This window comes from Rosa chinensis, chromosome 3 (genome assembly GCF_002994745.2).
Source record: "Rosa chinensis cultivar Old Blush chromosome 3, RchiOBHm-V2, whole genome shotgun sequence".
Taxonomy (NCBI): Eukaryota; Viridiplantae; Streptophyta; class Magnoliopsida; order Rosales; family Rosaceae; genus Rosa; species Rosa chinensis.
The window spans coordinates 45,228,952-45,254,644 of record NC_037090.1 but is presented as its reverse complement, the minus strand read 5'-3'; the positions used below and the strand labels follow the sequence as shown (position 1 = coordinate 45,254,644).

Genomic DNA, 25,693 nt, shown 5'->3' with positions numbered 1-25,693 from the left:
TATGAACAAGACCTTGATTTCATTATCGTTGGCTTATTAATAAATTTTGAATTTTATTCTAAAGCACTGAATTTATTCAAATTTATGTCTATACACATATTTACATGGTTCGAAATATCACTACAAAGATGTAAAGCAATACATCTAGAAAAGAGAAAAATTATTAGAATGAAAAGAATATCATTCTACGCAAATAAAAATACTCTAAAGAATATGAGATATATTTAATGTCACAAACGCTCTGTATGCACCAAGAGCTAATCGAATCTTGTTAAGTTTCAAAGATATTCGTGCCAATGGTTATCATGTAAAAACACACTGTGAGAATGGAAATGAATACATTTATATTACCTCTAATGAATGTGGAAGGAAACACATTCTAGAGAAACTTATGAGTCAATCTAGTAGACTGTATCTCACTACGATTCGGATCATTGAATCCTATACTGTCACCAACAATGAAATGTGGGACACTGACTCATACAGGCTTTGGCATGACCGCCTAGGGCACCCCAGTCGTGACATGATGATCCATATTTTAAAAAAAAAAAAAAAAAAAACTCATATGGACATCCCTTCTTTCGAGTGAAACAAAAAATGGGACAAAAATCCGTCACACTGCAAGGTGTCGGTTCTAGTATGGCTCAAATGCAGTCATTGCCTTCTGAAGTACCAGAAGCACTACCTCCCTCCCATTATGCCTCATTGACTATCTCAAAGGCACATCACTCGTTTTGCAAAGCCTGCTCTTTAGCAAAAACAGGATCGAGACCTTCCTATGCTAAAGATACAAAACAAAACATTCCATTCTTACAAAGGATACAAGGAGATATCTGTGGACCTATCCATCTAGAATGCGGACCATTCAAGTACTTTATGGTTCTGGTGGATGCTTCGACACACTGGTCACATGTTGTTTTATTGTCCACAAGAAATGCTGCATTTGCAAAACTCCTAGCACAGATTATACGTTTAAGGGCTCACCACCCTGATCACCTTATCAAGTCTATAAGGCTTGATAATGCTAGAGTTTACATCAAAAGCATTTGATGATTATTGCATGTCTATCAGGATTGATGTAGAGCATCTTGTACCCCATGTGCATACACAAAATGGTCTCGCAGAAGCCACCATCGAAAGGCTACAGATGGTGGCTAGGGCATTGGTTATGCGCACCAACCTGCCTATATCTGCATTGGGTTATGCAATATTGCACGCAGCTTTACTTATTCGTTTCAGACCCATAGCTAGCCAACCATTTTCTACGTACCAGTTGGTAACTGGATATGAGCCTGACATTTCACTCTTACGCATATTTGGTTGCACAGTATATGTGCCTATTGCACCCCCACAGTGCACCACAATGGGTCCTCAAGGACGATTAAGTATTTATGTTGGATACGAATCCCCAACAATTATCCACTAATTGGAACCCTTGACAGGCGATCTCTTTACCGCTAGATTTGCAGATTGTCACTTTGATGAGACAGTCTTCCCGTCATTAGGGGGAGATAGGAAAAAGCATTTTCCAAGGGAACGACAGGAATTGTCGTGGTTTGTTTCCATTCTGTCTCATTTTGATCCCCGCACTTCATAAAGTGAAAGTGAAGTGAAAAGAATAATCGATCTTCAGAACGTAGCAGATTCGATGCCTGATGTGTTTACTGATATCGTAAAAGTGACGAGATCACATATACCAGCTGCAAATGTGCCTGCAAGGTTAGAAGTCCCCAACAAGGGGCACGGTGCCGCAGATAGAGGCACTGCAACCGCACTTAGTAGAGGTGTGGTTGAGGCCGTGGCTCCCCAAGGAAGAGGGGGAGGTCACTTGGTTCGATTGACACTCACCCAAGGAAGAAGAGGGTGAGTAAGGCACAAACCAATCATCAATGTATAGAATCCCTCTCATGAGATTGTCTCTGATTATAGTTATGTCCATGAATCAATACTGGAGGACGCTCCGATGTTTGAAATGATTCCAGAGAACAAATAAATCTCAAAGGATTACGAGAGTGCGTATGAGTTGATAGAAAGATCTTCCATACACATTGATGATATATACTGTTGCTCAAGGAATCATAGAGCACGATGATATTGAACCACGCTCTGTTGAAAAATGTCAACAAAGAGCAGATTGGCCTAAATGAAATAAACCAATCCAAGTAGAATTAGATTCTCTGACAAAGGGACAGGTATTTGGTCAGGTAGTGCTAACCCCACCAAGTGTAAAGCCTGTAGGACATAAATGAGTCTTTGTCAGAAAGCGTAATGAGAAGAATGAAGTCCTGAGGTACAACGCTCGCCTTGTGGCGCAAGGTTTCTCACAACGCCCTGGAATTGACTACGAGGAGACATACTCTCCCGTAATGGACGTTATAACGTTCCGCTACTATGTTAGCTTAGTAGTTTCTGAAGGACTAGAAATGCAGCTTATGGATGTGGTTACTACATATCTCTATGGGGATCCAGATTCAGAGAGATATATATATATATATATATATATATATATATATATATATATATATGAAAGTGCCTGATGGCCTTACATTATCCAAGTCAAGTGACTCTAAACCACGGAGTGCGTTTGGAATTAGGTTGAAACGCTCACTTACGGATTAAAACAATCCGGGCGGATGTGGTATACCCGTCTAAGTGACTACTTGATTAGGAAGGGATATAAGAACGATGAATTATGCCCCTGCGTATTCATAAAGAAAACAAGTTCCGGATTTGTAATTGTAGCAGTATATGTCGATGATATGAACATAACAGGTACTCTTGATGAAATAAGAGAAACCGCGAGCTATTTGAAATCCGAATTTGAGATGAAGGATCTTGGGAAAACTCCATTCTGTCTAGGCCTTGAACTAGAACACCGAGTTTGTGAAATACTAATCCACCAGTCCGCATATGTCCAAAAGTCAGGCGATATAACATGGACAAAGCACACCCTGCTAGCACTCCCATGATCGGTCGAAGTTTGGATGCAAGGAAAGATCCATTTCGTCCAAAGGAAGATGACGAAAAGGTGTTGGGAGCTGAAATTCCCTATCTAAGTGCAATAGGTGCATTATTGTACTTAGCCCAATTTACTCGACCAGACATTGCATTCTCACTGAACTTGTTAGCTAGATTTAGCTCAGTGCCAACGCAACGTCATTGGAATAGTATCAAGAACATTTTCTGATACCTAAAAGGAACCATTGACTTGGGACTGTTCTTTCCCTACAGAGAGACAAGAGGGACCGCAGATGGAACTGCAATCCCTAAAGGAAATGTTGATGGTGAAAGCGCCACTCCCTACACCGAAACGCCAAATGACGTTTTGGTTGGTTTTGCTGATACTGGGTATCTCTCTGACCCACATAAAGGTCGTTCCCAACCTGGTTATGTATTTACCAGTGGGAACATGACGATATCTTGGAGATCAACCAAGCAAACCCTTGTGGCTACCTCCTCGAACCACTCAGAGATCATTACTCTACATGAGGCGGTTTGTGAATGTGTATGGTTAAGAGCTATCATCACACATACTCGAGGGACTAGTGGTTTAAGTTCTACCACTGAAGTGCCTACTTGCATTAATAAAGATAATGCAGCTTGCATCGAACAGATGAAGCTAGGGCATATCAAGGGTGATAATACAAAACACATATCGCCAAAGTTTTTCTACAATCAGCAACAACAGTCCCTCCTCAAGATTCAAGTGAATCAAGTAAGGTCTGAGGGAATGTGGCAGATTTGTTACCAAATCATTGCCTAAGGCCATATTTGAGAAACATGTGAAAAGCATAGGAATGCGAAGACTTTCCAAGCTCCCCTGATTAATGTAAGTATCAGGGGGAGGTGTAGACGTCAGGGGGAGTCTAACACACACATGTCATACTCAAATGTAAAAGGTGCGTTGTGCTCTTTTCCTTCGACCAAGGTGTATTTTTGTCCCACAGGGTTTTTATTGTTACTTGGCAAGGTTTTTAGTGAGGCAACAACTCATGCACCATTTCATCTTTGACTTGGCACAAGGGGGAGTGTTAAAGGAAAAACACATTATGTGCCTTCGTCAAAGAAACAGACGAAGAGAGAATCAAGCAATTACAAATCACAGCTCAATCAGCATTTAGTATCATCAATGTAATTGATATTTCCATTGTAATCCTATCCCTATATAAAGGGGTTATGAATGAAATGAGTAGACCAATTCCAATCCATTTTTACTTTAACAATTCTTGGATTGTAGTTGATATTTCAATTGTTGTGAGTTGTAACGGTGGTGACATGTGTTTCCTTAAAAGGAAAAGGATTTAACGTTGAAATTAATCATTATGTTGATTTGCTGTCCTTGTGTTGAAAATGAGAGTTTGTGGTTATTTTGGTTTACTCATTCGAGCTTGCAAAAGCTTACTGAATTTGTTGTTTCAACCTGGTACACTATTCCATGGTGTAGGGGTTATTGGAGATTAGAATATCGTTTAATAGTCATCGAAGCTGAGGTGTATTTTCTGTACCATGGACGTAGAAGGGTACTCTTAATTTTAATCTTCCATTGTGTGATGAGAGTGGTGGGTGTGTTTACATATTGGATTGTTGTTCAGTTTAATTTGTAAACTCTCTGTAATGTAATATGTGACTCTAAAGAATGAGTTGATATTGACATTTGTGAGCTTGGGTTGTTTTGTTGCTTAGTTTAATGAAAAATTTTCTTTGTGCTTATTGTTAATTGATGAGTTATCACATTTCAGATTTTGAATATCTTTACCCAAAATTCGGGGTGTGACATTGACATAGGTTGAGTAGAAATGTGCTTTATTGATATAGCTTTGATACAGATTTGATATAGATTGACATGACAGGTTGGGGCCCCAAAGATGATCTAGGACAAAATTTAGTGAAACATGTACTGTTGATACAACTTGATACAATTTTGATACAGCTTAAGGTGGTAGGCCTTTGAGTAAAAATGGGTTTTGTTAATACAGCTTTGATACACCTTTGATATAGCTAGACATGACCAGCCCAGACCCCAAGGGTGATTTTGGGACAAATTTGAGTGAAAATGTGCTTTGTTGATACAATTTTAATATAGACGTGGTGGCTCAAGTCCCGAGGGTAATTTAGGATAAAATTTAGTGAAATTGTGTTTTGTTGAAACAACTTGACGTGGCGGACCTGGGCTCTGAGGGTGATTTAAAACAAAATTGAGTGAAATGTGTTAAGTTAATATAGTTTGATACAGCTTGACATGAAGGACCTGGGCTCCAATGGTGATTGGGACAAAATTTAATGAAAATGTGTTTTGTTGATATAGCTTCAATACACTTTTGATATAACTTGCCGTAGAGAATTCGGGCCCCGAGGATATATTATTTGTGACAAAATTTGGTGAAAATGTGTTTTATTAATACAAGTTTGATACACTTTTGATACATCAATAATACAACTTGATACAGCTTGACGTAATGAACCCAGACCCCAGAGGTGATTTGGAACAAAATTGAATGAAAATATGTTTTAATTGATACATTTTTAATCCAGCTAACGTGGTGGGCCATTGTCTTAAGTAACTAAGTAAGTAGACATCTTTTATAAATAAGAATTTGTTATAAATATTATATATATGTGGCTGTCCACTATAAATACTCATTAGTTATGTCCTTATAATGTAAACATTACTCCTATATAAAGGAGTCTAACGAGAATGAAATACACGCTTCTACCTCCTCCTACATTTTGTTTCTCTATTCTATCTCTCTCTTATTCTCTAGTTTATAACACGTTATTAGCACGAATTTGCTCTTATTTTTTCTTCTTTTTCTTTGAACTCGATGATGATCCGCAAGCCTTATGGTGCAACATAGTTGCCTATGACCAAAGCTAACGATCTATGAGTTTTTCCCTCATTCTCAAAGAATTGCTTCATACATAACATAGATATCTTATATTATCGCATAACATGTATATGTGTTTCATGTTTATCATTTTTGTTCCTATTACATATGAACATCAATTTCTTTTATGCGATAATTTACATATATTTTTATGTATCTTATATATAATATAATTGTTGAAAGTTTATATTTCATATACGACATTGAGAACTACATGTTTCAATAGTCAAGACTCGAGTCCGCTGACCGAGTAGTCTTAGACCTATGGTTCTACAGACATCACACGAATGTTTTTTCTCGTGTTTTCTCTATGGGATCTATTGTTCATGTTAATGAACACTTTGAAACTTTTGTTTCATATATGAATTTCTATCATTTTTCATAGAACATATTGTTCTAATATTTATGGATCTTGATATATCTCATCTTTTCTCTTTGTAAAAAGATGACGCATCTGACAAAATTGGACTTTGATCCTCTTGAAATTTCTGATAACTATTCGATGCCGAAATTCACCTTATGGCTCACAACCTTGGAAATGCCATCAAAAATTGACAATAAGTCATCAGTGCAAAATCGCCCCAAGGCTATGATTTTCTTGCATCATCATATTGACAAGAGCCTGAAAGATAAGTACCTTACGGTGAAAGACCCGTTTGAGTTTTTTCAAGCATTAGCTGATCGATTTGCTCACTAATACCATTGTTCTACCTAGATCACAATATGAATGGATGCATTTGCGCCTTCAAGATACCAACTCTGTCATTGATTTCAATTCCGTTGTGCATCGGATTAACTCCCAACTAAAATTATGTGGAGAATTTGTCAGTGAAGAAAACAAGCTCAACGTATTTGATTTTTCTATGGACAATGGAAAACATGTTGATGACATGATCAGCAGCGGTGTCCTTAACACCGATTAATTCTAAGTCTATGTTTTAGGCCTTTTTTCTGTCTCTATTTATTTTATTTAGTCATTTTAACCCTATGTTTTGTCACTGATTAAACATAATTACATTTCATTATCTTTATCTATTTAATCACATTTATTACATTTAAATTACCTTTATTACAACTCTTTCATTATTGAATTTGTTGCAAGAGTTACAATTATCATGATAATGTTTCTAATTACCCTTATCTGGTAGCTATTATTATTAATAACTCATTTTATCACCAATTCTATTACCATTATTTGATACTTATCATATTTATTTATTTTATGCGATCATAATGAACATTTATTACTTATGATTATTTTTGTCATATCTACCTCATATGATTATGTTGTTTGTGAAAAAAATAACAAAATTATTTTCCATCGTTGGGACTTGAACCCATGTCTTTTTGGATGAAAGCCAAATATCCTAATCAACTAGACTACAACAAATTTATGATTATTTTGTTATAATATTATATTAATACTTTATATGAATATCTCTCTATTTTGGCATATGGTACTCACGAATTAGTATCAACAATATCAATTATGTTTCCGACATAATAGAGGTATGTATTTTTTTATTAGTTTGACAACTTCAATTTGGTTTCCTCTTATTATTTGATCTAATAATTTGATATAAAATTGTTAATTTATAATGAGATCGAAACTACATGTTTCTTGATTCAATTTCATGAGGACTTAAATTTCTTCACTGATTGTTATACAATCAAATAGATCGAAACCTCTTGTTTCTTGATCCCCAATTACGTCTGGATTTTTGTTTCTCTTATGAGTACATGTGAATCTCTGTTCACTTCCCTTTTAGAACAAGCTTCTAATTGTGAAGACTCAAGCCAAATGCTTTGAGTACAATATGAAATTTGATGAGGCTATGATCCTCCATTGTATTATTATTGGAGTATACACTTATATCCATATGGACCACTGTCTCAGACTCAAAATTTGAGTATATAATTTTGACATTTGTTTTTCAGTGTTAAATAATAATATGAACCATGTGTTCATTAATAAATTGAACCATGAATGTTCATGATAAACATAATGACAGACATATTTGTCTTACATAGACTGCAACTATGGACATGATCCATTGCAATTGTTGATAATTTTTCACAATTGATGCTTCCAAAAGCTAAGGTAACAATCATCTCAAGAGCTGCAGATCTTGATTGATGGTCGGCTCCAACTGAGCTCATATTATGTTACCTATATAGAATATCATTGCATATATTGGTGATGAAATTTCCACCTAATTTAAGTTATATTAAACAACTATAAGTATACTACTGTATACTATATCATGAACTAAAAATTTCATTGAGCCAAATTAAAATTATTTTGGCGCAACTAATGTGTCATTACTATGTCATGTAGACTCATCTACATTCTTCACATTGTTGTACAAATACAACAATAATTCCAAAACTTCCTAAAAGGAAGTTATAATTTATCGCATATTTGCGAGTTGTCACTTTAATGGGACAATCCTCCCGCCATTAGGGGGAGCAATATCATTTATGAAAAACGACATGAATTGGTGTGTAATATCTATCCACCATATCTCATTTTAATTTTGAGAAAAAAAATCTCAATTCATTATCTTTTTAACCTAAAATTTGGTTTGGGCTCGCCACCCACCAATTGATTTTTAATCCAATATTTATAAACACATATTTGTGTGGTCAAATCTAATAGTCTTCCCACCATTAGGGGGAGGAAAGACTAATGTAGAGACAACAAATGCCCTAAAAGAGGCAGGGCTACCTGATATGAATAAGCTTATTATAGCTAATGCATGCATATATTTTGAATGTGTGATAGATCTCTAATTGATGATCATTCATGATATCTCATTTGTAGTAGCTACTAAATATCATCAAGGGCTGTATACTATACCACGTTTCATTTTGTCGACAAATTATACTATTGACCAAATTGGAACGAGGCAATTCCAATGAATTTGAATATTGTAAACGTGATAATATTCTTGGACTTTATCAACACTAAAAATTACAAAAGGGTGAACTCAAATGAATTCAAATCACTATGACATAAGTCTCTATAAAGAGACATGGGATTATCATTCTTCTCCAAGCGACAACTTTTCTATAAGTACAGTGTTACATATAGCTGTTATATTGACGAGAGGCTTATAGCAGGTTGTCATGGTTATTATGAAGATCTTAAAGGCAAATTGCTAAAAGCAAATCCCCAAATCCTATGTGTCATTATAAGCATATTGCTTAACCAAATCCTTAATGGATTCATATTACCAAAGGCAAATCCATGAATGAGTGAAAGAGCTTAAAGCTCACTCATGGAATCAAAAAGTCTAAGCTCATATATACTCATTCATTTACTGTCAAAGTGACTTATTGACTCAATGAGTACTATGACAAGACTAAGAAATAGAATTCGAATCATGCTCACAATGTTGCAACATATTCTAACTTTCGCGAAGTTATGAATTTATCTATAGCTCATATTGAGCTCATATGAAATTATCAATTACACAAATTGATATATATCGCTAAGTGTGCCATACTTAAATTTCAATGCTCGGATAAAGGTAAATGTGTCAATTATTGTTCCTTTATATTGTTATTCTTTAACTAATATCTTTATCAATAATTTGAGTATATGAAATTGGTTCTACTCTTATCATGTCAGGTAAGATTAATTAAGAATATCATAGTTTTATTGGTAATGCCCTAACTTTTGCAGGAATTGCAATTCATGATGAATCCCCTTTATGCAAAGCACACATGGTCTCACCTATGTGATCGACACACCATATCCAATATACATGGTGCATGTATTTTGTTACATACATCATTGAAGCTTGCAACAATCAGAGGGAGATTCTCATCAGGGGGAGCATTCAAAATATGTTACCTAGGACATATGCGTGTTGTACTCTTTTTCTCCTTCGACCAGGGTTATTTTTGTCTCATTGAGTTTTTGTTACCTGACAAGGTTTTTGACGATGCAACATTAAGCGCATCCAACACCATATCACAAATTGGTGGACATCCAAGGGGGAGTGTTGTAAATATTATATATATGTGCCTGTCCACTGTAAATACTCATTAGTTATGTCTTTATAATGTAAACATTACTCCTATATAAAGGGGTCTAATGAGAATGAAATACACACTTCTACCTCCTCCTACATTTTGTTTCTCTATTCTATCTCTCTCTTATTCTCTAGTTTATAACAGAATTTTTTTTTTTTTTTTTATCAGACATAAGAACAGTTTAAGTATAGTTTTATACAAGGAATAAAGGGTTTAAAAACAAAAGGAAAAAAAGAGGAGTTTAAGAAAAATAATTTTATTTAAAATGGATTTTAGAGGAGTTACCTCAAATAAAAATGAATTATGTTTAGGGTGGTTCTAATTAGACCTCCAAATTTAATATTTGGACCTCCATTTTTTTTCAATTATCAATAGACTTTGTCAACTCATATGAAAAGACAAATAAGGACAAAGAGGAAAACAAAAAAAACAAATACTCTTCTTTCCTCCCTCATTAATATAACATTCAATTTTCTTTTAGACAATCGCATTAATATGACATTCAAACTTTTTTAGAATTTCCTTATATTAATTATATCATTTTATAATTTACCTAAAATAATTAAATAAAAATAACTAATTTCTATATATAGCCTTATCATTTAATACAAAAGTAAATTCAAAACAATTTGATTTGAATTTTCCTTAAACAAGTAAATTTATTGAGTATTATGGTGTAACTATTACTAATTTATTTGAGAACCAAGTCTTTTCTACGACCCATATTGAACAAAAAAAAAAAAACTACGATTCAAATTAAAAGAAAAATATTTATAACTGTCTACTTGTTCGACCCCTCCAAAAATCACTTTCTCGTTCCGTCATTGAAAGTACACAAAAAATGTAGGCAGCTCCCCTCACAAAATTTTTAGTGGTTGAATTGATGGAGATTAAGGAAGAAAAAAACAACAAATTGCTAAAAATATAGATTTAATTGTTCAAGGGTGTTTTGGTAAAATTAAGGAGGTGTACTTAGCTTTTTCAATATTCAAAAAAGTGAATTTAGAGGTCCAACTAAAATCACCCTTTTTGTTTACAACTACAACAACAACAAAAAAACAAAAAACGTCTTGAAGAAGGCATCGCATATGTTGAATGGCTACCATATAAAGTAAAAAATATTCTTAATTAATCACTGGTAACTTTCTGCGTTATTACCATCGAAAGTGGTTTCTGATAAGTCACACTTTTCAACCGAATTTCTTGTACGATATTACAGATGGAGAGAACTACATCAGAAGAGACTGGAGGAGATCATTTTGCCAATAGATTGTATGCTGGTAAATCTTTAACGCAGGTGACATCTTCGAGGGCAAGCTCACGCTCTAGCTGAGTTGTTGTAGACTTCATAACATCCTGAAATTAAAACAATAAATATGAAATCAAAACGTAAAGTGGGTAACTGAGATTGGGATTGAACCATGCACCTTAAGTAGCAAACAGAAGTGTGATAAAATCAATTGAATATAAAAAATTAAATTAAATAAAGTGTATCAGTGTATCAATTACATTGAACTCCATATACGAAGCACGCTTTGCAAGCCATTGAGCATCCATCATTTGGAAGGTTACACAATATAGGTTATCAAATGCCATTTCATCTTCTTGGAGCAGTTGTAGAAATCGGATTCCTGCCAACGAAGTTGGCTTTGCTGCAAGAAAGATACAACACAGTTATATTCTCCATCCATACCAACTATCAGAAAGTTGGAATCTTTTAAGAGTTGTATTATCAACAAGTTAACAAAACAAAATATTTTCATATATAAGAGTCAGAATCCATACAAACTACTGGATACTTGCATGCATTTGGAAATAAATTGACAATAGTTTTCATCTTTTTTTTTTTTAAATTAGAACCTACGATTAGACATCATGTCACACCTTTTTTAGGATATGACAATAAGGGACATCACCTAAATAACTTCAATTACCCTCTGACAACGAAACAGAAACGACAGATGCTGGAACTTCATTATCATGAACTCAGGGCCGGAGATAACCTATCAAAAAAGGGGCAAGTAGGCCAAAATCTAGTCCAAGCCATGTCTCAAAGGAGACACAGCGACATTAGCTTCCCTTGGCAGAAAAGTGATAAAACTAGGTTGCAGGTTATCCGAGTTAAAACAGTTACGGCAAAAACCGAGAAAAAACCGTCCCAATCGCCAAAAGTAGAGGCAATACAACATAAACAGACATAGGTATGATAGCAGGGAGCCCAACGATAAATCTGGCCGCAATTAACCCTACGGAGAAACCCACCAACCAAAGGCAGACTAAGCTACCTAGGTCAGGCCCAAAAAGGACTAAATGAGTGAACCAGGGAAACCCTACCCAAATCCACAAGCGACACCTCTGGAACACCAACACAGCCAACTGAAACACTGGAAACACCAAGGAGGCCCCTCAGTCTGCCCACTTGCACCGCTGGTACATATCACCAAAATCTCCTAACCAAATGTTGGAGCCACCACACCTGCAGAGGGAGACCCCCATCCCCTCAACTTTGATTGGAGAGGAAATAAGAGGAGACCACCATCACGAAGAACAGGAATCAGCCCCAAACACCAACGAAACCAATACGACCTGTGTAGGAGCATACCTGCCACCAGAATTCACTTGGCTAATACACCCTACTGACCCTTATCTAGTCTTGTCAAAGCCAAACCCATCTGATCAAAGCTAAGAGTTGAACCAACAACTCAATAAGAACTTGCCACACACCAGTATACACTGGAGCATAGCAACAATCAGAAAGCCAGCAATCCTGCTCTGAGATGCAAACTTCCCCCACCAAAACCACCTTATCAAAGCTAAGAATTGAACCACCAGCTGAATAAGAACTTACCACAAACCAGTATATGCTGGACCATAGCACAATCAGAAACCCAGCAAGGCTAGTCACACCAAAACAGTGGACCACCAATCCAACTCGACACACCAGTAACAAGCAGTAGTTCCATTTCCAAGCAGACCAACAGTGGTTATCCTCCCTCGCCAGCCATAGGCCCAAACAGGAGGAAGGAACCATGAAACACAAAGCAGAAAATTGAGAGGGTCAAGTCCGCAATTTGGCTTCGGTTAGATGAGGACCACATCATCAGGCATATAAAAACACCAGACAAAAAAACCAAGGGAAAAGCCATAGTTACCGCAGGACCCTTATAGAAGGTCACCGGCTGTGCTTCCAAGACAAGCCCTAGCAGTGCCTAGAAAGAGAGGCTTTTTCTATAAAAGATAGTTCTTGAGTTGTACTTTGGTATTTTATTCTCTGAACTACTTTTAGCATTAAATTTTATTTAAACATATAGATAAAAATATAATATAATATCTGTCCACCATATTAGCAACATCAGCAAAATCGCAGGATACATCAGCCACATCACCACTAAACGGATTCTTTGGATGAAAAACCTAACAACAACCCGCATTGCAAAAAATTCAAAACTTCAAGGCAATGAAATGTGTAAATTTTGCATATAGGTGCAAACCTCTGGGTACTACAATGTAAATTGCCCTTAAAATTAAATATACTACAGAGAAGATAAACCATATTAAATTAAATAGTGAGTTCGATTCATCAAATAAACCTGCTATGATGTGATACTTTTCCATGGACAAGCTTATCTTATCTGATGCATCTACAATTCCCCATTAAGCATTTTTATATTACCTGATTGAAGATCCAACATTTGTGCCAAGACAAATGAAATATTGATTCCAGCTACAGCGAAAGGATATTCCCATTCAGCTCGGGTTCCATCTTGTTTGTGCAACAGTCTATGGAATGATTCCTGTAGAAGGATAAATTCTCAAAGTCACTACCCCTTCATGTCTGGAGGGAAATACAGAACAAAAGAAAATATTTAATTGGAATTAAGACTGCTATATAGTCTTCCATGCTTTTTCCGAGAGAATGTATGAGCTTGACACCCATACACATTTAAGCTATGGCAAAAAGAGAAGTTTTTAACAACTATGCACGTCATGTGCACATAAACATCACAAAATTAAATCATAAGTTCCTTAATGTAAGCGGTAAGCTACAATGTTTTACACAGGAGAGAAATCAAGACAAATATTCTTCAGGAATCACACAGATGCAAGGAACACAGTGTACCAAAATAGAATAGGGAGGTCGATCTGGAGGAAATTTAGTTTAGGAAAATCAGCTATATCTTCCAGATTATTAACCTAAGAAGAGAAAAGGCACCAAAAGTATCTCTCATACAATTCTTTTGGAAGCTTAGCAAGTAGACTGAGCAATTGGAAGCAGGCACTAAGTACTCTAAGTTATAGAGTGCAGACTTGCACCGAATCAGGCACTAAGTACTCAAGTTATAGAGTGCAGACTTGCACCGAATCAATCACAGTTCATATTTATAATTTATACTAAACATATAGATAATACTGATAAGAGAATCTGCCTTAATGCTAAAACTAAACGTATGTTGAAGATGCTGTTCTGTCATATAATTAAAAACAAGAGCTGGACACAGAGCAAGCATAGTAGAATTCTTTTGGAAGAGCAGTAAATGGAAGGAGGGTCCTAAGTAGTCAAGTAATTGAAAAGACTTGCACCAGATCAATCGCAGTTTATGTTTATTTTCTATACAAAGATAAATAGATTATATTGAATTATTGATAATAGAATAAGTACAAACCAAGTGGAATGAAAGATAAAGAAACAACCTACATAAAATACGCCACTGGACCAATAAAAAAATAATTAAAAAATTAAAAAAATAAAAACGAAAATCCATTAACCAAGAACTAAAACCGTGCACAAACCCAGACTCAAATCAAAATGGAACAGATCGAGATAGAACTGGAAGGTTCCTTCTTACTTTTGCCGAAAGAACCCATAAGGAAGCCATGAAACTGCATATCCTCCCTCTTATTCTACAGTTTCTTCTATTTCTTTCCAATAAAACATTCCGCCACATGGATAACATTAATAATTATATGAGCAGACTTGAAATATCAGAGCCAACATACACACAAGATCTTACATTTATTGCCAGTGGATACAAACCTAATGTCATGATGGTGAATGCCTCTAAAATTGGAGTCCGGGATATAAAATGCAATTAAGTATTGTCATTTTAAGCCAAATAGCATCCCACTAATTGAATGAAACCAGATACAAGAAAAGAAATCCATCCAGTGTAAACTGACAAACTTACACAGAAAATTCATGAAAAAACAATAAGATCACTACACAGTAGTCCAGTCATTGAAAATGTCACATTTCCAGAAATTCTGAAAAACCAAAACCTCAGTTCCACTTTACACAATATACACCATCCAGGGGGAAAGGTAAACAAAAACTTCTCTTTTAAACCATATCTAAAAGTGTTCACCATTTCACCATGACAAATATACTAACTAATACTTGAATTAACCTTCCACAACAAATAATGAGGATTGTAAAAGAGAAAAATGGATTTTCTACATAGCGTTTGCACAAAAAAAGTTTGAAAACACCAACTCCTCTGCTCCAGTCTAGATGGAAGCTACATCCTCTAACTTTGGAATAACTGAAGAAACCCCCTACTTTGGAGTCGCTTAAATTTCTGTGAATAATCCCAACTCAAAGAAAGAGAGGAATTTACACTCACCACATTACAGAAATTTTAGAGTCTACTAACAGAGAAAAAAGGAGGCCAAAAAAAAAAAAAGGCAAAACTATTACTGTATTCCCTGCATAAAATAAAAAAATATATAAAATATTACTGTATTCCCAACCCAAAACTATAATTTTCCCTATTTTCCACTTCATGAAAAAGGAATTGGTACCTATTATATTGACTTTCTGGTGCAAAGGGCTTAAGTCCCTGATAACTATCTTTTGAATCAAACCCATTTTCAGGCAATCAATATTTGTTCTTACAACATTCCATACAGGAATCCTTCTCCAAAGGAAACATTCACAACTATATCCCATGTTGTGGCTTATTCCAATTCACCAAACTACTGGCATTTGTATCCTCTCTTTCCTATCGTCTAGGTACAATATCCCCTCTAAGAAGAGAATCCTCCTTCCCCTCCTAAACAGCATCTAATTCTCCTCTTTGAACTTATTACCGTTTAGGCCACTGTCTTAGAATCCGAAAGAGGGAAAGATAATGAAAGCTGCTCAACATAAAATGAATCAAAGATGGTCTCCAACTGCAATGAAAAAAAAAATCGTAGCCTATGCAGCAGAGAGACGGGTACGAGGAAACCCATGTTTCGATACATCAAATCTCAAAAATCTAGGATACAGGTATGAAAACAACAATTACGGGGGAGTGAAATTGGCACCCGCTTTTTTACAAACCACACCCTTCCTCCAAGCACATGCCCATTTAAAAAATACTCATGGAGGGGGGTGTAATTTGTAAAAAACAGGGTGCTAATTTCAGCCCTCCAATTAAAATAATACAATATTTAATTGAACATATATATAATAATTACCAAATAATAAAGCAAGTTATTTATTATGTCAATAACACAATACCCAAGCCAAACAATTTGTAGCTCTAACCTAAGAAATTGAAAAGTCTTGTCAGCAAAAAAGAAATTGAGAAGTCAGAGGGTTAGTTTTGGAATTTAAAAAAACAATATCCTCTTAAAACTTTAAAAACCAAACCCAGCCACTCTTATTCCACAATGAAAATTGATAAATCCTTCCACTTCAGGTTCTGCCGCGACACAGCAAATGGACCCTCTCTTAAGAGCCCTGCCCGCACTAACCACCCTGCTCCACCACAAAATCTTCTGCTCCCAGTGTTCTGCTTTGTTCTTGCATTTCCTAGGTGAGGATAGTTGTGTTCTTTGCGCTTCCACCTGAATCCTCCGTGCTTCAGACATGTTTCTCTAGTCACTTACCCAGAATTGTGTTTCAGGCCGTTCCTAACACGTTGCCCTGGGAAACGCTCTTAGTTTGCAGTATCCTTGCATGAAAGACTTGTCCTTAATTCTTCTAACTACTCGCCCACAGCTGGCCCTGGGATCACTCCCAATAGGTAATGATAGATGCCACAATGGTAAACTTCCATCTTCTACATCCCAAAGGCGATGCTACACATCTGCTTTCTTCTTTTCTTTTCTTGCTTTATTCATGCTATTTTATACTTAGCTCTATTGTTTAACTAAGGTAAGGGCCAACAATATTTTACAAAACATGCTCAAATTATTCTGCTCATCATAAAGAAAAGAGATGGCATCATCTACAGATTGTAAGTGAAGAAATCTCCACTCCACTACCCACTAAAGAGGAACCCACGCCAAGCCATAAACACAAAAATATTATATAGCCTAAGTTTGGATATGCAATACTCCATACCCCATGCAAGTCAAAAGACCTATTTTGGACTAGGACAAGTGATCGAGGTAAATAGATTACTACTACCTTACCAGAATAATGAAAGGGCCAAATTAGATGGTTCGAACATAATGGATTAAAGATGAGGATAAATCACGTTTAAAAAAATTTTAAAAAGGCACGTAGGTTTCAAGAACTAATATTGATAATTGTGTTGCAAGCACGAAATGAAACTTATCAATCGCCTATTATAGACAAAGACATGAAGTCTGAAAGAGAACAAACCGGATATTGTTGGGCAAAAAAGATAAGGTTCTCCAATGATATAAACCCTCCACCTCTACAAATAAGGTTGGAATTTCTCATTATCAATTGATTAAATCAAAACAAGAAATATAGAATATATGTGACTCACTCAATGTTACTTTCACTGTTTTTCATCTACATACCTAAAATCTGTTGAAGGGTCTGCACCTTGCCAACCCATATCTTTCCAAAGCTCAGATTTAAGAGGTGGGAGCTCCCTATCCGGATAAGCCAACCTCCATAATTGTTTTAGTGCATCCTGCAACCCACACACTCAATTTGTCTTAAGAAGTGGAATTAAATATAAAAGTAAATTTTCAGGACAATTAGAACAAAGGAAAAAAAGGGTCTTTCTAAATGTACCGGGCAAATTTCTATGTAGACCCAGCAAAATTTTTACACCCAGCAAAATGATAGAATTTCTAATTACACCTAGCAATTTTTCCAATAATACCCTTATTATTAATTAAACCCAGCAAATCTCAAGCTCAAAACGTACCCAGCAATCTCCTCCCAGAATTCGTCGTGATCTGCACCCTTCACCTACTCTAATCTCCATCCATGATACTCTTTTGCTCTAAAACCTCTTAGCAGCTGGTTCATTTTTCTAAAATTTCCCAAATCTTTTCCCAAAAAGTTAGTCTCTTTTTGGTCAAAGAAAGACGGAGAATTGCGTGAGTTATCTTAAAGAGCTTGGAATGAGGCTTGAATTCTAAGTTCAGCTCATATTTGTGTTGATAGCGTCTAAGGCCTCAGGTGACAATAGCATGAGCAATGATGTTGTGCCACCGATTTTACATGCATCAATCTAATGGTAAGGATGTTGGAAGATAATTGCAACTGTAAGCATCTTTCTTGCTTGCAAAATACAAGATACACGACGCCCTCTGACTGATGTACTTGATGAGGCATCTAATATGGTTCACAAATCGAATGCTTCAACTGGCAGCACCCGAATCTAAAATTTTTCTCGATATAGGTTTTGCTGGGTTTATTAAAAAGGGTATTATTGGAAAACTTGCTGTGGATACTTAGAACTTTTATAGTTTCGCTGCATGTAAAAAGTTTGCTGGGTCTACTTTGATATTTGCCAGGTACATTTAGAAAGACCCAAAAAAAAAAGGCAGGTACAAACTAAAGCAAAATCAGCTACACAACATATAAGAGAAAGAAGCAGTTACAGGATTAACACAAAGTGACTAGGCCAAGTCTCTTTCATCGTAAAAATAACCTCAAATAGATCACTAAAGACTACTGAAATTGAACCCCAACAACCAGCCCTCTCGCAACACTACTCTCTTCTGACACCTCTTTCCTCTTCAAAAATTCTTTCATAACACACCACCCAAATGACCCAAAAAAGGCTACACGCAACAAACCACCAACCACGTTTACATTCTTTCAAGCCCCCAACAAATTTCGGGTTTCACCAAGGGACGAGGAAAAGAAATAAATTAAATACCAAATTTAGTTCACTCGGAACATTCATTTACCCATATAAAAAAAAAACTTAGATACAAAAATTATACTGTGGCTTGTCTCATTACTGCCAATATAATGGTCTGGATGCAGGGTGGATGCTTTTAACGCCAGTAAATACAATAAAAATTATGGTAAGAGAAAAAATTACGTTTTTCTAGGCCAAGGGATTGATAGTGAGATCTCAAAAAAATAGGACATAACATGTTGTCGACAAGACAATTAAAATAATATATAATAAGAAATAGATAAATAGTTCATCATACCAGCCACAAAATGAATGTAAACACTAAATTTAGCATATAAAAACCCTAGTCTCTCTTTTCTTTCTACACTAGTCTAACCATCTAGGTTTGATGTAATAAAGATAGAGTTTTAAAAGTGCAATTGCAGCCTCATCAACTTGAAATAAACACCGATTTGTGCTTTAAAAAGTAAAAATAACAGAGAATGTGTCAGTGTGTCCATACTGGCAACATGTGTCCTAAGAGGTGTCGAAAAGTCAAAGTCAACAGACAAGCATCAGGACGTGTCAACAAGTGTCAGTGCTACATAAGGAATTGTAGAAACTATAAGAAATAGGTCATTTGAAACAACCAAAAAAAAAAAGAAAGGTCTTTAGCTGCTAGAGTTCTAGAGAATTAGGGAGAAGAAAACAGAGATTAGGCTAGGAGAAGAAAACCAAGGCGCCAAGCCTTCATCACAATTTTGTTGCATTCCAATCTGCCTTTTCCTTGCAATAGGTAGACATGTTTATAGGCTTTAGACTCGTAGACGACCAAAAGACTCATTACAGACCTCATTAAGTAACAGAAGACCCTTGGAGTACTTAAAGTCAAGTTACATATCTTAAGACTTGAACAGTTTCTTCAATACTCTAAATCTTAGAATGACTGGTTAATTTACTTATTTATTATCTATTACGATTTAGACTCTTAGATAGGATTGGCTTAGTCTTAGGGTTCCAAATAGGGGTATTTCTATTCTAGTGAAGTTGTGACTACTGCATTACTTCTCAATCCCAATGCCCCAGTACACGCAACCCTAGTAAAACCCCCGTTGTCTTCAACTTAAAAGACCATTTCTGTTGGCAAGTGCATCTATACCTGGTGAACGAACAAACACATGTTGGAGAATTACAGTGGTAATGCCATGAACCACACAAATTGAAACAAGAACTTACCTCCTTGCACTATCCATACAATTGAAGGGTCAACAAAAGTACATGGGAAATAAGAATAGCAGATGCACCCAAACCTAAGCCAGAACTGAAGCCTCCAAAATTATCTTTTACAACAGAAAATGCTAAAGTCCAATAGTATCGAGACGTTTTTATACATATATAGGGAGCTATTAATTATTAACACTCTTATAATGCTAATAAACAATGTTTTGCACTTTTTATGGTATAAGAAAATTAATTTGGAATATAGATTTCTTGTTGTCTTAGGAGAAACAATGGTATTACTGAAAAAAAGAAGAGAACCGTACAAGGAGTGGATAAGGAAAGAAACCAACCTCACTTCACAACAGCTAATAGATTCATAATAATATAAGATACTAGTCCTAAAAACATCAGTAACCGAAGCCCATAATGCAGACCGATAACAAACTCAATCTTAAAGCTTATTCACTTCCAACCCTTCATAAATCTCAAACAATTGTATTTCGTTAATTTGGATTGTGAACTGACATTGTGGATGTTTTAATAACAACTCCCCACATATATAAACACATAAGAAACATAAGAAAATTCAGAAGTATGATTTTTGAACCCAGATCTATGTTTGACAAAGTAGTAACGTAACAGAAATGATGAAATATGGAAAGAAAACCTACTTGATGCTCCACACGAGAACCATCAAAGGGGACTTCAAGCCTTTGCCGTAGGTTTTTGAGTCTTACTTCCTAGAGGACAAAAATACCAATAGAGAGTTAACCCCATACTCAACACATATATAATCTGCAATACATACAAGTCAATTATGCAAGAATTAATATTGTTTTCAAATGAGTTGACTACCACAATGTGGGAACCTCTCCCCGCCACTAGAGAGTCCAACACTAGTCCAATGTGTTGTGTTTTTTGGCTCGTTGATACAATCTGAAAATTAGGGTTCAGAATTCAAATCCAAGTCTAGAAAGGAAAGAGGTTTGCGCGCAGCTTTTCTATAAGTTCTAGGAAAGTTAGTCTTTCAAGTTCTATTAGGATTTGTATTAAAGGTTTAGTCTATTAGGATTAGGAATCCTAATTGTATATTGTATCAGCAGCCTCTATGCCCTATAAATAGGAGCTGCAGTCAGTTTTCTGGAATTAAGACAGAAAGTGCAGAAAACTGAGAGTCAAGGTGATAGAGAGATAAGAACTAGTCAGAGGGGTTTGAGGGATCTGCAATAAGTACTTGTAAACACCTAAATTCTTCATAGTGCTAGTGAATCTCTCAAGAGAGATCACGAAGTGGACGTAGGCTAAAGTTTTGGCTAAACCACTCTAAAATCTGCTGTGTTGTTTCTGTTTTCAGTTCATCTATTATTCTGATTTTGCTTAAGTAGTAAAACACAACGATCCTAAAGGGGGGCTTACACAATAAGTGGTATCAAAGCCGAAGGTTCGGCAGGGACACCTCATCATTCAAGGTTGAGTCAATTAGATGGTTAAGGTGTTAACTCAAAAGTGCATTAGGTGGAGCCAGCTCGGGGAAAATTTCTAGCAACGTGGAACTGGTCAGATCCTCAAGAAAGTCCTAATCGAGGGTAGTCAATAGGTGGAGTGACTCGGAGGCTAGGTGGTGCGAGCCAGACTCAGGAAAAATCCTAATCAAAGGTGGAGTTGCAAGAGACCAGGATATGACTCAAGGGAATGATGGTTGGTGAGAGAGTATATCTCACTAACGTGGTTCGTAGTGTCAGCGATCGTGCTTGTTCGTCGTTCATGGTATTCGTTCGCCGAAGGTTTGCATGTTGATCGTGGTTGTTCGTCATGGCTTCAGGTATTGCCTCATAATTTGAGGTGGAGTAGTTTGACAGAAAAGGAAGTTTCACTCTTTGGGTATAAGTGAGTGAAAGACATCCTAGTTCAACGGGGCTTAGTAAAGTGTTGAAGGGAAAGGATGTGAAACCAGAGAAGACAACGGATAATGCATGGAAAACTGTCGAGGATTTAGTGATCATAGCAGGTCTAAATCTAGAGGCAGGGATGTTACAAGCGTCGTGACTAGGGTCATATGAAGCAAAAGGCTTGGATGACATTGCTGTAGCAGAAACCGATTTTCGTATGGAGATGCTCTCACAATCTCCATAGGTGACACATGTTCTTTGACTGGATATTAGATTTGGGATTGGCGTACTTTGGGTGGTGTGACGATTTCCCAAAGTTATAGAGGAATTTGATATTCAGGAGCTAGTTGGTTTCCAAGGGCTATAAGTGTTTATAGCAGGTGGAGCCGGAAAAAAAATCGCATTATACAAAACGTTGGTTTAAACACTAAGGTTCACAATGTCAAGGAAAACTGCCGATATGTCCTATTACTAAATAATCTGAATAAAATGATACAAGATCATTAAAAAATAGAACAAACTGGAAAAGAACGAAATCAATAGAAAATAAACAAATCCACTGAAGACATGGGAAGAGATTTTATTGACACATTACTTATATATAGATTCTTTAGACACAGTACCTCTAGTTAAATATAAAAATGCATTCGGGAAAATGACCTCTCTCTCCTTCCAATCATTTTAAATGCTTAAAGAGAATATAAACTTTTAGCTTCAAAACACTTCCTACACGTGGTAACATTTCAAGTAATACATGTATGAAGATAGACAACCTATAAAGCAGTCCTTGTCAATACCACCAGCCACAGCAAAATAAATCATGGAGACATTTAATTTATATATATAAATTTATATTCTTTCTATCTTATTCATCACAAGAAAATATGAACTTGGAGCAATTTAAGATAAGAGCACCGACATACTTGCACAGGAGTAAGGGCAGGTGCAAGCAGACTGGTACTTTGTCCATTTTGTGTAGCTGAGGTCAAAAACCGTCCAATAAGTGATCCAGATCCCAGCACAATATTTGCTACAGAGACCAAGAAAAAAATGGTTAGATGAAAACCAGAACTTAATTCCAACCATGTAATCTACTGACAAAAAAATACAAAAACCTATAATCAGAATATTTTTCAATGAAAGCAGTTAATTTTTCTCTCTCGAGTTCCACCCAATGAGCAGTGAAAACATAAAGCCAGAGCATGATCCCAAATATCCTTTGATATGACCATAAAGAAGCTTCTTATTAGTTTTTACAACATTAAACTTTCCCCAACAATGATTAATATCCACTCTGGTTCTGTGTCTCATTCAATTAATAGTTTGTCGCTAAGTAGGTAACTGAGAAATTTTCAGAATATAATAAGTAAAACTGAACGAAACAGTAAAACGAATGTTATCAGCGATCATTTTAACTCTTAATTAAATGGTTTCTTTATCAAGTTAGTACTTTTTGAGCAGGATTCTATTATTAGGTCACGAGAACGAAATGGAGTTGGGATCTATTTAATTTCATAGATAATGTTTCCCAGTTAAAAAAATATGCCCAGTTACAACTGAAAGATCTCTTGACAATAAAAAGGATGTATACCTAACCATCGTGCCCACTGCGCAATCAACTGAGAAAACAATAAAGTCCAGTGGAGTTGTTCCATTCTCCGCTCATCATTCCAGAGGTCCGCAAGTGCGGATTCCTATAGAACAATCCTAGAAAGTTATTAACAGGCAAAAGGCCAAAGAACATTGATTAATAGAAGAAATATTCCATCCTCCAAGGCCTCACCTCCGAATGCCTCTCTGGACTTTCGTAGTTTCCGAGGAGAGGCTCATTAAGACCATCTTCTGAAGCTGATGCCTCCAAATGCTCGTGCGCTTTTCCATCAACATCTCCATGATGAAGCCTTCGCCGCAAAGTCTTAGATGTCATCACCGTCTCTTTTACCAGCCTGCACTTTCAATAAATCACTCTATCAACTGCATCATCATGAGCTAGCAGCAGCATGTGTTCGAGTACACCGACAAACAAAGCAATGCCCTCCCCCCTCTCTCTACAGATTTACATCAAGTATACAAAATGGCATAACATATAGCCAATAATCATCCACTACATAAGTTTTGTATCTTCTAAACAGCTACAATTGCATATTAATTAAACTGTGTCGCAGATTGTCATGTGGAAACCCTAACACCCAAAATTGGGATTCAGTTGTCAATTTTATATGGGTTTGTGGCATGGCCCAATTCAGATACAAAATCTACATATGAATCAAAACAACAACAACAACAAGATGAAGACTTTTAATCTTACCGTAGCTCTGGCAATGATCCCCTGAAAATAGTGAATAGCTTTTCTGTGCTGACAATCGAAAATTCGACTCCTTTTTCTCTCCGAATGACTTAATCTTCAAGTAAGATATATGTTTGCCTCACAATTACTCGCAGGTGTTTCAGACCAAAAAAAAAAAAAATCGCAGTTGCTGAAACGCGACTCTTTTTTTTTTTTTTTTGGTCAAGAACACGACGACTTTTCTCGATTCTGAGTTTGAAGCCGAATCGAGGTGACGTGCCAACATCGCGTTGCGTGTTTTGTTTATAAACTCACCGACCAAGAATTTAGGGAAACTATCCCTTTTTCAACCCAAACACAAAAGACAAAAGCAAAGGAAACCAGCAACTCTTGAGATGAGATCGATCAATTGTATTTTGTTTGAAGACATCTAATTTGTGTGTCTGGTCCTAACTCTACTAACTTGTCGCTGTTGTAATAGAGTTAATCTTACAGATATCTTCGTAGATATTATAATCATTATGTTTTCATGGAAGACTCATATTCAATATTTGTAATCATCTATATAACGAGGCATTTATTATCAATGAAAGCACAGCTTACTCTCTCCCAATTTCGTTTCCCAAAAACACGTTATCAGCAAGAATCTCTAACCCTGAAACCCTAAATCGTAGCCTTCAAAACCTAGCTACCTCCACCGCACACCTTGAAGCCCTCGATCCCAGGAAACTTTTCCAGCGACCCTATTTTGAGGTATTTTTTATTAAATGTTCCAGCTTTCAGTACTCTCAATTCCTTTTCTTTTTCTCAAGGACTTGCAACCTCCCTTCATCTTCTTTCATGGGGAGACCTAAGCTTAACTGTGGGGGTTCGTGCTATCTCCAAGTTTGGAGCTTGTTGAGATCTCCAAACTTAGAGTTTGTAGAGAATTTATTATCGAAAGAATACATCATTAATGTTTCGACCTAATCCAATACCTCTTGGAATCGAATTTCTTGGGAGCGATCATGCTCAAAAATCCCTCATTTCTTGGGAGCGATTATGCTCAGAAATTTCTATTGTTTTCGTGGTAGCTTTTTCCTCTCTGAAACTAACCCTTTTTCTTGTTCCTTTTCATGATGAGTAATCTAAACAAACTGACTTTGCTCTATTAGGAACAACCGGCTCTGGATATCACAAGTGGTTTCATGATGTCCGCCAGCAGCTCAAGGCTTAAGGAATCTTGGATACAATTCTTGAGCCTATCCCAGACGTGCTAACTATTGATCAAGCTCAAACTTTGGAAGAAAATAGAGCAGCCAAATAAGGCTAAAGTCGTCATCCTAATGA

General features: G+C 36.2%; 1 protein-coding gene across 3 annotated transcripts; it reads right to left on the bottom strand.

The window, feature by feature from the left end:
* Positions 1-10,996: 10,996 nt before the first annotated feature.
* LOC112192508 (ELMO domain-containing protein A) lies at positions 10,997-24,638 on the bottom strand. 3 transcript variants are annotated; one of them, XM_024332263.2, is made up of 10 exons: positions 24,386-24,637; positions 23,861-24,023; positions 23,669-23,771; positions 23,001-23,107; positions 20,860-20,928; positions 17,685-17,800; positions 17,521-17,575; positions 13,600-13,720; positions 11,436-11,578; positions 10,997-11,282 (listed from the first exon to the last, which is right to left on the bottom strand). In XM_024332263.2, exons 2-10 carry the CDS (start codon positions 24,002-24,004, stop codon positions 11,181-11,183), a joined length of 960 nt encoding a protein of 319 aa, XP_024188031.1. In that variant the 5' UTR covers positions 24,005-24,023; positions 24,386-24,637; the 3' UTR covers positions 10,997-11,180. The 3 variants fall into 3 exon arrangements, with proteins under 3 accessions (XP_024188031.1, XP_024188032.1, XP_024188033.1); XM_024332264.2 differs by lacking the exon at positions 20,860-20,928 and having other exon boundaries at positions 24,386-24,638; XM_024332265.2 differs by lacking the exons at positions 17,521-17,575; positions 17,685-17,800.
* Between the last annotated feature and the right edge of the window lie 1,055 nt (positions 24,639-25,693).

Bases quoted from the DNA above. Each gene is read 5' to 3' on its own strand.
- LOC112192508 (XM_024332263.2), bottom strand. From the start codon at position 24,004: ATGACATCTAAGACTTTGCGGCGAAGGCTTCATCATGGAGATGTTGAT. The intron at 23,772-23,860 runs GTGAGGCCTTGG...ATTGTTCTATAG, and splicing joins GTCCAGAGAGGCATTCGGAG to GAATCCGCACTTGCGGACCT. The intron at 20,929-23,000 runs GTATGTCGGTGC...TTTGTCCTCTAG, and splicing joins CTGCCCTTACTCCTGTGCAA to GAAGTAAGACTCAAAAACCT.